This window comes from Haemaphysalis longicornis, unplaced genomic scaffold, assembly GCF_048455015.1.
Source record: "Haemaphysalis longicornis isolate Haplotype H1 unplaced genomic scaffold, Haemaphysalis longicornis Haplotype H1 scaffold_1, whole genome shotgun sequence".
Lineage (NCBI taxonomy): Eukaryota > Metazoa > Arthropoda > Arachnida > Ixodida > Ixodidae > Haemaphysalis > Haemaphysalis longicornis.
In genome coordinates, this window is record NW_027526203.1 from 382,398,348 (window position 1) to 382,411,928 (window position 13,581).

The following is a 13,581-nucleotide window of genomic DNA, read 5'->3' on the forward strand; positions in this document are numbered from 1 at the left end:
TATATATATATATATATATATATATATATATATATATATATATATATATATGTGTGTATAAATTTTTCGGCCGATTGCTATTTGGCATATTGGCATAAAAACGTTGCCATTCTTGTCTGAAAACTGTCACCGGACGCAAAATTATTAGTCAAGGTTGTCATATTACTGTTTTTATCTATGTCTGTCACTGCAAGGAACGATCAAGCAAGTTAACTATTCACATGCCTGTGATTGTATTGTTCATGGGTCCGAGCAATGCACGGCATGGCATCCGCGCAAACGTGATGGGTTCAAAATATGACCCGCTCTTCTCGATCACGCCGCGCCCACATCACGACGTCCGTTGCAGAATGAGTTGACTAGAAACCGACAGCACGTTATTTTGATAGAATTCGGATAGCATCACTTAACGGCATCTGCCAAGTTTGGGAGATTGTCGAATAGGGGAAGTAGGATTTACTTTTGCCACTACCAGGTTCGAAGTTTCGGTAGAAAAACTGTTCTGTCCTCCATGGCATCGGGAGAAAATGGTCGTGCCATGCTTCGTGTTGTTTCGGAGACCTCTATACCATTTTTTGCGTTGATTCGCAGCGAAAGAGCGCTCTGGACGTTGTTCTTTAAATTAAACGCATACAACCGTCTCTTGCATCGAGATCGTTCTCATTTGGGTCCATCCAGCCTATTTCTTCTTTGGCGTCTCTTTTTTTTCCCCTGCTCTGCGGTCATGCCTGATCGGTAACCTTGCCACAAGGACACGCGGCCATTTTCGCGTACGTAACCCAGAGGGCTCCAACCTTGAACGCAGCCTTCCCCCGTGTATGGCAGCTATCGAAAGCAGGCGTCTGTTCACTCTCACCGCGCACGCACAGCCCGCAGTGGCGCCGGCGGGAAGAAAATCGTGGACCGAAATAAGGCTGCGTGAAATGTTTGTGTTTGGCCTGGCGCTTCCTCTATTTCCAACTAGGCGCCTTCTTTTCTTCTTCCCGTGGCGGCCAAAATTAGCCCCTCGGCGTCGGCGGGACGAACACTATATTTAATGCCTTGTATCGGCCGGCCGCGGCTGTTCGTCCAATGCGTCGCGAGCTTTACACCCGCGCCGGACTGATGCGCCGGCGGACGCTGACAGCCACCGCGGTAGCCCTGCGCCATGTCACGTGACTTGGAAAGGGCCCGCCTTGCACAACGTGCGTGCATCACGGACGCTTGTTTTCTCAGAGGCAACAGCGGTTCCACTCTATTTGTATGCGCAGCTCGCGGGTACGAGCTTCCCCGTGCAGGCCAGCACAAAAGAACCTGTCGATTGCGTTGAGCCCCGAAAATAGCATTGCCGGGCGGTTCGACTGGTGAGCTTAGCCTACGCGCGAGTCGGAGAGCGGTTTTTCTCATTGCGAGAAGAACTATGTGCCTTTTCGCACGTACGCGCGCATTTGATTGTGCGGGAGACGTAGAAATAAAGGGAAATATATGCAGGCCAGGAAAACGCTGTCCCGGTGTGGAGCTGCGAAATCCCCATGGAAGAACTTTGTTGTATTTGTGAGTGCTCCCCTGTTTTCCTTTGGAAACCGCATTGCCCTGGAACCCGGCATTTCGATCGTATACGCTGCCCTTCTCGCATGACGTAGGCGGTAGCGTTCTACCCCAGCAGGAATGAGGTGCTGGACGCTGGATGTGGGAGCGTGTGCAGGTCGGCCGCCGACCATTCGAGGCAGCCTAGTAACACCGGGGTTCAGAATTACAGAACCATGGCTTTGGGTCTATGCCTGCGTGCTTGAACTCGAAGGAAGAAAACAAAAAAAAATTCTATATTGTCTGGGAAGACTTGAAAGAGAATAGTAGCGGCGACTTGGGAGATACTTCTACGCACATAGCGTATCTTTTCTTAAACGAGGAATATCTGTCCACGTCGAATGGAGAACCTCCGCAGCAATTGCACGATTTTTTTCCTCGCTGACGCTGAACCGATCGGCACGCCCGCCTTCTTCCGCTCCTTGTTCATATTTTGTTGAGAAAGAATAAATGAAGCAAGCAGTCGCAATAAATTTGAGGCTTATTTTTCCACCAGAAGATCGAGCGGCTATAAATAATACTGCGAGATTTCTGCGTTCGATTTTTGAAAGGCGATTTCTACCCCTCGCGGTAGTTCAGTGGCTAAAACGCTGCGCTGCTGAGCACAAGGACGCGGGTTCGAATCCCGGCCGCGGCGTCCGCTTTTCTAATGTAGGCGAAAAGCAAAAACGCCCCTGTGTACGAGATTTCGGTGCACGTTAAAGATCCCCAGGTGGTCGAAATTAATCCGGAGCCCTCCACTACAGCGCGCCTCATCTCCTGCGTTGCATCGGCGCATTAAACCCTCCAATCAATCAATCAATCAATCAATCAATCAATCAATCAATCAATCAATCAATCAATCAATCAATCAATCAATCAATCAATCAATCAAAAAGGCGATTTCTCACTGTTTCTTCGTGTAACATTTCCTTCGTGAACCAACCAGCGAGGATGAAATAATAGATGGAGCTGTTCTGGTCTTACTGGGGCGTTTATTCCAATAAGGCAACCGACAAATAAAGACTCAAAAACATAAAAAAAAAACATGGATCGTGTTAAGTATGAACCTGAGCTGCTTGGTTCAAGTCTTGTCCTTGACTTGTAAACAGCTCGTGGCATGAGGAGAGGCGAGACTAAAAGTTCACGCTTGCGCTTTTGGTTGCCTCGATTTTTTTTTTTTCTCCGACCTTCGGCCGGCCCGCTGTTTCCAATCCTCTGTACATATGGCAAGCGGGATGCGCTTCCTGCAGTCGCGCTGATCTCTTTGCGGCCCGACATTTGCACGTAAATTGGTCCCGATGCTGCAGCCGGAACGCCGGGAGCGCATCCTTAGTTCGGCCTTCCACCGTTGTTTCTGAGACGGAGCCTAATAAGCTCAGTGGCTCGCGAAGGCGAGCCGTGAAAGAATACTTCGAATGGCTGGCCATTTCATTCGGTGCTGCGTTCGCCTTTCTTTTTTTGCCTTCCTTTGAGCCGTCTTCTCATTCTCTCTTCTTTTCCTTCTTCGCTTCTTTTTTTTTCGCAGACGAACAGAATGAGAAGTCGGTCATGGTGGTCCTCAACGGAGAAGAGTCGGAGCTTATCTTCATCGAGCACGTTCATCAAGACGAACTGGTGAGTGCATGGCTCACAAGCGCTGGCAAAGGCTGCTTCAACTGTGGGGCTTCGAGCAGAGCATGTTGTCGCTTGATCATGTCGAAGCAGAGGCAGTCCAATGATGGGTTGAATTTCCTCCTAATAAATTTTATTTAGTGTTTCTCGAATATTTAAATCTGGCCACGTAGCGGCTGACATTACCGAAGTTGTTTATCCAGATTTTCGGGCTAATTTGATTCAGTAGCGCAAAGGAAACTGAAATGTTTTGTTACCCATTAACTGTAATCTACTAGCGCGAGTGTGGGCTCAACGCTCATGATTCAGATGGTAAAATCTGCAAAGGGATCCCCGCGTCGGCTTTCTTCCGTGGTTCGGGAATACATGAAAACACATCGCTACCTCCTGAAGAGGAAAATAAGATTATAGTGTCGGCTATGGCGTTATTTTCACAGCCGAGCAGGGAAAAATAACATATGACGACAGCCCGAAATGAGTACGCAGTGCACGCCTTCTAGCAGAAAGAAAACTCGACGGCAGGAGCGCGCAAAAGACAGTCCTCATCGCCGGCTGCCCACCTCCGGGTGCTCCGTACGTCCCTGCTGTAAACACGGCTTCGTTCGGCGCGCAAATAAATGATGCAATGGCCATCTCGAGAGGAACGCCGATGCGACACGCGCGTAGCACGGATGCACGGCAGCATTGCAGGCATTGTACCCTATCGGCCATTCATCTTGCAGCCACGACAAATAGGAAGGCCCGTAAGCACAAACGCACGAGCGCACTGCGCGCCTGGCACCCCTGTTTCTCCTCCCTGTTTCGGCTATCGCAGTAACGATTGGCAAAATGCTGCTACCTGCGGCACAATTAAAAAGAAAGAAAACCAAAGTACTCGGTTCATACAGCGAATGATATTTTCCCATAAAGGATTAACGATGACGTGCTGATGGGGATGGTCGTCCCAGTTGTCTGTATGTGCTGCGCCCGCATATTCGTACGAATCACAAAATAAATGCCTCATGTGGTGTGGATTGCCTCGCTTTTCGTAGGATTTGGCTGTAATGTGCTACTGACAAGTTTTTTTGTCATAACAGATATCTTAATTAATAATCAATGCTTGATGCGTAATAATCAAATGTTTTGTCGCTGTGATGGTGGTAGTGGCTGCTGTCGTCAGCGTATTTGATTGATAGCTGTGCCGTAGTTTTTCGAATAGCCTAAGCGTGGGCCGCGTAGCGCTCAGATCGAGGCTGCTGCCTCTTCGCTGACACTTACGTGAGAGGCGCCTCAGTAACGATCGCCTTACGTGCAGCTGCAGCATGCCAAGAACCCGTGCCAGGCCTTGAGAACGCCGCCAACGCTGTTCAACCCGGCGGCCATGTATCGTCCGGACGCCTACCTGGTCGTCTACAATGTCTGTAGTCGCAACAGCCTGAAGACCGCCAAGGAGTACCTGTCCCTAGTCCACCGCTGGGACAACGTGGACCACAAAGCTGTCATCCTGGTGGGAAACAAGACGGATCTCGTTCGCCATCGCACTGTCACCACCGACGGTGAGCAGCTTATCGCTTGCACTGTGCCTTCTAACGGTCCTGGTTTTACGTCCTCGCGCAGAGCCGCAGTGAGAGTTGCGGTCTAATCTGTACTCCCCCAGCATCATTAGCGGATCAACACGACTACACGGGGTAGTTACCGGGGTTTCGACCTTCGAAGTTTTTTAGTTCCAACGCCGATGACGGTTACCCACTGCCCCTTCGGGGACTGCGCTTTGGCCAAGGGCGGCGCATGCTCACATCTGTAACATATTCGTGGGCAAGCCCTGCGGAAAAAGCAGTCTTTGAGAGAAGGAAGGCAGGCCCCTTAAAGCAGCCGTACTTTGGTGCGCGTGGTCAGTCTTACGGAACTGTGTACACGGAGAACGGGTTGCATCACACCGTCGCTTGATTGCATACTCCTCGCAATATAGCGCGGGCGGTCTAGCATGCCGGGCGCATTAATCGTGCCGCCACTGGCTGCGCCACGCATTACGACCCGCTTGGGGCTTAGCCAATGCACAGGTAAAAGATAGAGCGGCTTCATCATTGCTGTCGAAGCAACGGTAAAGGAGAACCTTAGACGCGCGGCCTCTGTAGCTGCCTTAGAAAGCGAAATAAAAAGGAAAAAGATGCCAGCGCGCAGAGGCATCGTCCTTTCAGCCGATCTCATCATGCTTGCTTCTTTGAAAGCCTCTTATGGGACCGGCGCGACACACTCCCAATATCCCTGGCAGTCCGCTCGTGTCTGCGTATATTTGCGCGCTCGCTAATGTCGAATGGTCTGAGTCGCTTTGAGACACACGTATAATGCGACTGTGACCTTGGTCTCTCTATCAGGGCCACGCTGCGACCGCACGGTTGATGGTTAGTGAGGTTGGCGAAGGCTCCCCCATGTTCACTGGAGAGTAAAATGAATGACTTCTTTCACCCCCGAACGTTCCAGCTATGTGGTAAAACGGTATTGTCGGGGATTGTCAGTCAGGCAAAGCAGTTGCTTACTTTTTGTGAAGTCGTAGAAAGGAATCAAAATGTTTTTTTAATAGTAGCGTCGGTTATTGTTATAAAGTGAAAAAAGGCGAGAAGTGTACACAAACCTCCAAGGTTTACAACTCTGCAGAGATCATTCTATCAAAGAAAGCGCGCCGACTTTGAAAAACAATAAAGAACTACTACTGACTAATAGAAAAGGCTTCACAATTATCCAGTAGTACACCATGAAATCGGCAATACTTCTTTTTTTTTAAATTTTAATCCAAGTTTGTATTTTATAGAGGTGAGACTGCAAGCTAAGTCGAACTTTATTCAAACCCGCCGTGGTGGCTCAGTGGCTAAGGCGTTGCGCTACTGAGCACGAGATCGCGGGTTCGATTCCCGGCCGTGGCGGCCACTTTTCTGTTGGAGGAGAAAAGCAAGAACGCCTGTGTGTACGAGGTTTCGGCACACGATAAAGATCCTCAGGTGGTCAAAATTAATCCGGAACCCTCCACTACGGCGCGCCTCATCGCCTGCGTTGCGTCGGCGCGTTAAACCCTACAATCAATCAAATCAACTACATTCGCAACCCAGAAGAAATTTCGTTTCCATCAAAGTCATGGAGCAATTCCGGTCTCGACTTTATTAATAAAAGAATAAATTAATCCTTTGGTGCTGTTTGAGAAGAAAAAACAGCAGGAAACGTGCGAAGACTAGCGCGCAAACGCTTACCATTTGTGGAGTTTTTGAAGCAAGTCGTCGCCTTCGTCCTCTTACGACAGAAAGCTGCTTCAATTTGCATCCAAGATTTACGCCAGAGAAGCATATACTACTGAACTGTGGAATGGTGGCATACGTTTATTTTTTGTGAAGTCTGTTCTCGAGATTTCCTATTTCTTTTCAAACATGCAGAGGCGAAACTCACATCCAAACAAGTTTTCGTGGGCAGTAACTGTAATAAACGCAATTTTGTAATGGTTAAACAATTCTCTACGGTGAAATTTTCGCTCTCTATTAGGCTCACTCCCAGTATACCTGTACAGCGTGTATTATGCGGGCTCAGAGAAGTTGATTTTCACGCGAATTCTGTGATTAAAAACTAATTTTCGGAGAGAATTTGAGCCTAACAAGATGTTAGCAGACGTCCTTCGGGGTGGAAAGCATCGGGCAATGTAGGGTTTTTCTCGAGTGCGGAGAATCGTAAATATTCTGAACAGCAGTGTCGTAAGCACTCGCACGTTCAAAATGCTGAGCCCCAAAACAAGAAAAGCATTAAGAGGGCAATTTATTTCTTTCGCTATGACCAACTATCAGGTGGGTGGCTGGAGGCTATTCCAGCAATTCCGTCGTGACAGCCTAATTTTACAACATACCGCCATCTTGACAAGGCCTGCACTACTGGCCCCCCGAAAAACAGAAGCTGTCAACACCTTCCGCAAGCTTCGCACAAATAGACAGATGAGACAGGCCGCGTCCTCTAGATAACTCGTGTCGAGGTGCCTTCCGCCAGTCGTACCAGAGGCGCGCAACTCCTGTCCTCCGGCTTCCGACTCACAACGAACAAACGCTATCCCACTTCTCAGTGATGGACGTGTGGAGCCAAAAGATCGCCATTAAACTGATGCAAAATCATCATCCCTCTGCTGGTCTCCGCAGTACACCGAAACAAAAACCGATGCAGTGCGCGGCTGGGGGCCCATCACTTCGTTCGATTGCTGGGCCACCTCACGTCACGGCCGCGCAGATGTGCGCAGATGTGCCGCATGCATGAATAGATTTATAATAGCCGCCGACATTTTTATGGGTCTGTGTCAGGCGCGATAGCAGCCAGAAGTGCGCTATAAAGACTCCTCCGTGGCTGCCGCCGGCTGTGTCGCACGACGCCGGGCGCAGCTGCGCGCCCAGGCGCGGGCTGCCCTGCTGTACGGAAAGGTTTGTTCGCTGCCCGGGCCAACTTTTCGGAGAAACAAGCTCGCGCGTAGCACCGGCCAAATCGTTGCAGCTGGTCGGCGCAAGGACACGATTTCATATGCATTCAGCAGGCAGCCGACCATTACGCACGGTGGTACACGGAAGCTTCCACTTGGCCTTCGTGCAGACATCAAAGGCGGCAGTTACGTGCATAATAGTGTGCTTACTTACAGAAGCCCACGAGGTTTTGCGCGGGAAAAGCTTGAGTGCATAGGTGATTTCCTTTGCGCACGAAACGTCTGCACGGCTCTTGCTCCCTTTTATGGAGGCTGCTTTTCCTGTTTGTGCTGCATGCAGATGTCGAATTTCATTTGACTTCCGGTCGAAGTAGCACATGACGTGAAAAGGTGTTGCGTGAAACGGGGATGTATAAAGGTGGGCAGTGTTTGTGTATGGCCTATTAGCCTTGAAAGGCAACGCGCGTGATGAAATATACTTAAAGGGACACTGAAGGCAAATTGCAAGTTGGGCTTACACGAAAGGTTCACTGCCCCGAAGCCCTGTCAGCGTTTATTCGGTGGCGAAAGATGCTTCAATTGCCGAGAAATTAGAAATTGAGAAACGCCTTTTATTCCACCCGCCGCGGTGGCTCAGTGGCTATGGCGTTGTGCTGCTGAGCACAAGGACGCGGGTTCCATTCCCGGCCGCAGCGGCCGCTTTTTTGTTGGCGGCGAAAAGCGAAAACGCCCGTGCGTTCGAGGTTTCGACGCACTTTAAAAATACCCAGGTGGTCAAAATTAGTCCTGAGCCCTCCAGTATACGGCACGCCTCATCGCCTGTGTAGCGTCGGCGCGTTAAACCCCACAATCAATCAATCAATCAATAAATCAATCAGTCATTAAATCAGAATTTCATTCCTCTCGACATTTCATGACATTTCGCGTGACGTCAACGGTTGCCGGAAGCGAGTGAGACAGCGGGTGGTCTAGCAGGTAAACTAAAACTTACCGAGCGAACCAACGCGGCCGCAGGAGCCACTGGTCACACACTCAGCGCATACGACAAAACAGCTTGCCCGCCTACACTTCCGTTACCTGCCACTCTCTGTGCGCCGATCTTGGTGCTGCACGGGACGTGAGATAGTGGTTAAAAAATGTGAATGTCCCGCGAGGCCTTTTACTTCACCTGCAAAACGTCTAGCGGACAGCGCAACCACAGCGCGGACGATGACAAGGGAGCTCTTTTGATTTGCATTCTCGTTATGGATAGCTCGGTTTTAGTCGCTGCGACGCACTCGGTCATAGCCTCGTTTATAACTCGGCATAACAGTGGGGCGTCATGTGTTAGTTTAGCTTGTAACAGCGTGCAACGCTACATTTGTTCGGCCAGCTGCGTCGGCACCGCGACGTGAGTTTTAGTAGAACTTTTCGTCAGTTTTCTGACGCGATGTGGCAACGCTTATAGCGGCATCTGTTGAATGTTTTGCGAAGCGAGTTGCCTATTAGCCCACCTGCCAGAAGTGTGCCTAGAGCTTTTACGAGCGCCCCAACTACTACCAACAAACGCTTTGGGGACAGTATAGGATGAAAAACGTGCATAACATGATAAAAACATCGCTTTACCGCACCGTAGTGGAAGCATAGCGGCACACAACACCCTGAATCGAAAGACCCGGTCTGACGCCCACATTTTATTCAACTTCAAGGCAATCAAGAAATGGATTTAAATAAACACATAGTCATGGCATGTGCTTTGAGGCCGAAGCGCGAAATTAACAGGCGATCTTATTACCTCTTGTTCGTCGTAAGGGCATATCACTCGCTTATAGCGATTTACTCCGGCGCAAGCCGAGAAGGAAATTTATAAAATCGCGCAAACGCTACATACCCGGTGCGGGATTCAATAGTCGCTAGTGATAATTCCAACATAGTAAGCACAGTCAAGCCGCTAAAGCTCGCTGTCGCGTTTCATCGCGAAGCGAACGCTCACACAGCTTCGGCCGCCGGCCTGGGTGCAAAATTCGTTCGGGCAGACAGCGGTACGTGAGAGAGCAAAACACTTGTTCTCTCAGACGCAAATCACTGTCCACAGAAGTGCGGAACACTCGAGGGTCGACGCGCTACTTGCCGCCATGATGTAACCAAGGAGATAACAGGCATGTGACTACGCCAACCATAGAGTTTCATACTAATAAAACTCTATGGCGCCAACTACGCCGAACCTGCAAAAACCATCGCAACCGCCACTGGCGCCGTGGCTTGGCAGCTTGCGAATTTCGGCACGTCTTAAATTATGCCTGCGTGTTCTTATGCCTGAACAGATAAATGCCTGGACAGAAATGCCTGAACAGAATGCCTGAACAGAAATTATGCCTGGGTGTGTTCTTTATGACTTATCAAATTTAAAGTGCAAAGAAAGATTTATGTGTTTTTTTTTAAGATTGTGTGTGCGGTTCTCGTACTGTTGTTCGTCACGTGACTCTTGGCACATCCTCTCAGTCGCCGTTTCCATCATCTCTGCGAGGCGACTGATAGCTTCACTTTTTGATTTTTTAGGTGGGTATTTTCAAGGTACTGCCCCAGAGAACGGTATATTGATTTTCTGGGGATGCCAATTTATTTAGTTAGACCAACTTTGGTTTTGACTTGAGTGTCCCTTTAAACAGGCTTCTATTTTTCGATGTCGTTCTTCCTTTTCCTGTGGTGTGTTATTCAGCATGCATAATAAGGGCGTTTATGTACACGGAAGGACGAGGGCCACTCCCAAATACTTTTTACACTATCCAAATTCTTTCGTTGCGAGGGAGAGAGAGAGAGAGAGAGACAGAGAGAGCTCTTTATTAGACGAAAGCAGAGAGGTTTGCCGACATGTTCTCGCCTACATGTTCTCTGCAGCCCCCCCCCCCCCCCCCCCCCCCCCCGAATTTTCCGACTTCATCCCTTCGTCAAATTATCTATCTTGCCTTACTTCTATCCCGTCTACCGGTAGCCATTCTGTTACGACGATGGTCCACGGGTCGTCTAGGCGGTTCTTCACATTAGAGGCCCTGCCGAACCCCACTCTTTTCTTTCGTTTAATTTGAGCTATACGTCTTCCACCCGAGTTTTCTCCACCCGAGATTTTGTGGAGGTTTTCTAAAAAGTGGCTATCGAATTAGTTCATTGCAGCAACTGAAAGGAAAACAGCCAATAGCCGCTACAACGTTGTAATGTCGTCATTCGAGTGCTAGGAGAACGCCAAGATTGGGAAAGAGAGATATCTTTTGAGCCAGTATGTAAATTATCTGACGGGCACAGATCGGTAATTTTGGGCTGAGGTATTTTGTGACCCCCTATTCTAAGTACTTGATGCGTTTGTTGACTATGTTATGAAAGCATTGAAAATTTAGAAAAAGAAGTTGAGGCAGGGTCTCTTTAAATCAAGCTCGCTTGGGATGGTGGGGTGTAGACTTGTCCATGATAGTTATTTTCAACCATCTCTTCTAGTATTTCATTACCTAGGCTGACGGGGAGTTTTTCTGTAGCTCTGTTTAATACTACTTCCGATTTATGCATATTTATCTTCAACTATACCCCTGAGGTATTTGAGTACAGCTCCTCAAGCGTTCTTTACAGATATTCTCATATTCTCAGGGCTTAGGCGGGCGGGCCCATATCGTGAACGAGATAAAAATAAAATCCTTATTGGTATAGCCTGTAGCAGACTGATGCCCGCAGTCCGGCGGTCGCTCCATAGCCAAACTGCAGCTCAACCGCCCCTAGCAGGTGGAAGTGTATCGGGACTATTCGCATGGTGTTTATCACAGGCGGCAGGACGTATATCTGATGTCTCGTAACGGGGACAGCGGAACGAATGGGCCTGACGGCGGGTGTTCCGCTCCTTTCGCAGATGGGCGCTGCTTGGCCACCAACGAGCGGGTCAAGTTTATCGAGACGTCGGCGTGCATCAACCACCACGTGGACGAGCTGCTGGCCGGCCTGCTGCACCAGATTCGTCTCAAGAACCAGATCAGCTACAAGGAGAGCTGTAAGCGCGACTCGGTCCGCATGCGGGGCCGCAACTCCAGCTGCACGTCCTCCTTCTCTGGGTGCAAGGCCAAGGTCTTCCTCAAGCGGTTCCTGCGAAAGGCCTGCTCGCGATCGCGCTCCTGCGACGACCTCCACGTCCTCTGAGCGCCGGCCGTGCACGCGGCACTCTTGGGTTGTGCTCTCTCTACTACGTGTGGCCGCTTCTCTGGAAAGCGCCCATCAGGGTCGCACTGTACATTGGGCCGAAGACATGGCGACTGCGTTGCTCGCACAATTGGCTTTTGTTGCGAGAATTTCTGGGCGTAATTTGATGTTTCCAGTGTTGCGGCTATTTACTGTAAATAACGGTGATGCTCTAATGACAAGCCTTGTCGACAGTTCACTGGCGATGGAAACGTGTGCGTTCACATGCCGTATACGAGGCCAGTTGAATTGTTTAACGGCCCCGGGAACAGAAAACAGGCTGCCTTATGTACTGCGAAGGCTAGTCAACGATCAAGGTTCCATAAACTTCAAGTCATTCATGTCTAACATTCATTGCTCACGTCAGCGTTGCTTAGCGTTTATCTCACCTGTGCGTGACTCAAGGCTGAGGTCGGCCGAGATGCCGTAGCAGCGCCCAACTTAAGGCGCTGTCGAAACAGAATTGGCGGTCTCCCTTTCATTTCATACCACCTGTCGGTGTTTCTTTGTTGCCGTCTGCGTCTGGCTCTAAAGCATGCCAGGAGCGCTTCCAGGAGCTTACATTAGTGACCATGACGTCGCTAACCACCAAGGTTAGTTTTTCTCCCTTTCTCGAACGAGTGCTTCGGAATATTAGAAGGTACTTCCTCTACTTTCGTTGGGTTATGTCGAAAAATACCACGAGGGAGGGGGAGGGGTTAATTTGTTATGGAAGTTATCTAGAAGGGACTCTCTCTAAGAAATTCTATGAGTGAGCTATATATAGAAAGAGCAAAGTCTTTTTGATTTGCTCATAAATACAACATTAAGCGAGTAATCACGAGGACTTCTGCGATTAAATTATATGAACTGCCACAGTAGTGTTGACGTAACCTCCCATTTAATTCCTTGCTCCTGGACGGAGCCCTTCGCGGCGAGATTTGCATATAACAATGCATTTGTTGTTGCTGATTTCACTAAGAGGAGCAAACACATGCTGCCTTTTCGTGTTGTTGGTTTATGTAAATTTTGCGTCTTGTTTTCCCCTCTTTAGGCCACAATGTACCGGTGAAAGCGTAAGATACTATCTACCAAACGGTATCATCTGGCCATTTGGATGCCAGCTTTTCTGGCGCTGTTACCCAAGAATTTGTGCTTTCCAAGCATAGTTTTTCGTTGTACATTTCGCTCCTGTTAACGCAGTGGGATTCGCCGTGTTTCATTGTGTGCGCGCAATGTCTTCGCATCAGTTCACGCGCATCAGTTCATGGTTCAGGATGGGAGAGGTGAAAGCGACTGCTGGTCAGTGGTTTGTGTTCACGACTCAAAGTTTGTTTCCTTCTTCTTTCTGTTTTGTGCGTTATCATAGTCGCATCATCTATATACCTTCCACGTGTATCTTCGGCGTTGTATGAAAATGTCGTCACAAGCAGTCTATTGCAGTGCACCTGATGTCTTTGATGTAATTTTCATTGTTGGTGTTTTCGCCGTTTGCGTATATTGTGTTGTATTGCTGATGAAAAGCCTAAATGATTGCTGTTCCCTTATGTGGCTTAATCTGCCCTGCGAAAAAACGAAAACACGGAAAAAAGAGACTAGTGCATGTTTTTTAGGTCTTTGAATCCTTGTGAACGATTTGTATATTATTTTCTGAAAAAAAAAAAACTTATAGTCGTTTCTTTAGTTACTAAGCAGCAACAAAGTTTTTTGCTTTGCATATTCTTGCTTTTGTTTTGGAATAAAAGTTTACTCTTGTGGTACTAAACGTCCCGCTTTCTTGTCTTCAATGCCAAAGACAGCGCATTATGATTGCGTTTGTTTGTGTTGCCTTT

The 13,581-nt window shown here is 48.8% G+C and overlaps 1 protein-coding gene across 2 annotated transcripts in view; it reads left to right on the forward strand.

Annotated features, from left to right (window-relative positions):
• The window catches only part of LOC144155208 (uncharacterized), a 78,156-nt gene extending 64,642 nt beyond the window's left edge, over positions 1 to 13,514 (forward strand). For both annotated transcript variants that reach the window (XM_077686516.1, XM_077686517.1), the window contains 3 exons: positions 3,074 to 3,162; positions 4,454 to 4,694; positions 11,448 to 13,514. In XM_077686516.1, coding sequence (XP_077542642.1) covers positions 3,074 to 3,162; positions 4,454 to 4,694; positions 11,448 to 11,731 — 614 coding nt within the window. In that variant the 3' untranslated portion in view covers positions 11,732 to 13,514. The remainder of the gene's footprint in view (positions 1 to 3,073; positions 3,163 to 4,453; positions 4,695 to 11,447) is intronic.
• Positions 13,515 to 13,581: the final 67 nt, after the last annotated feature.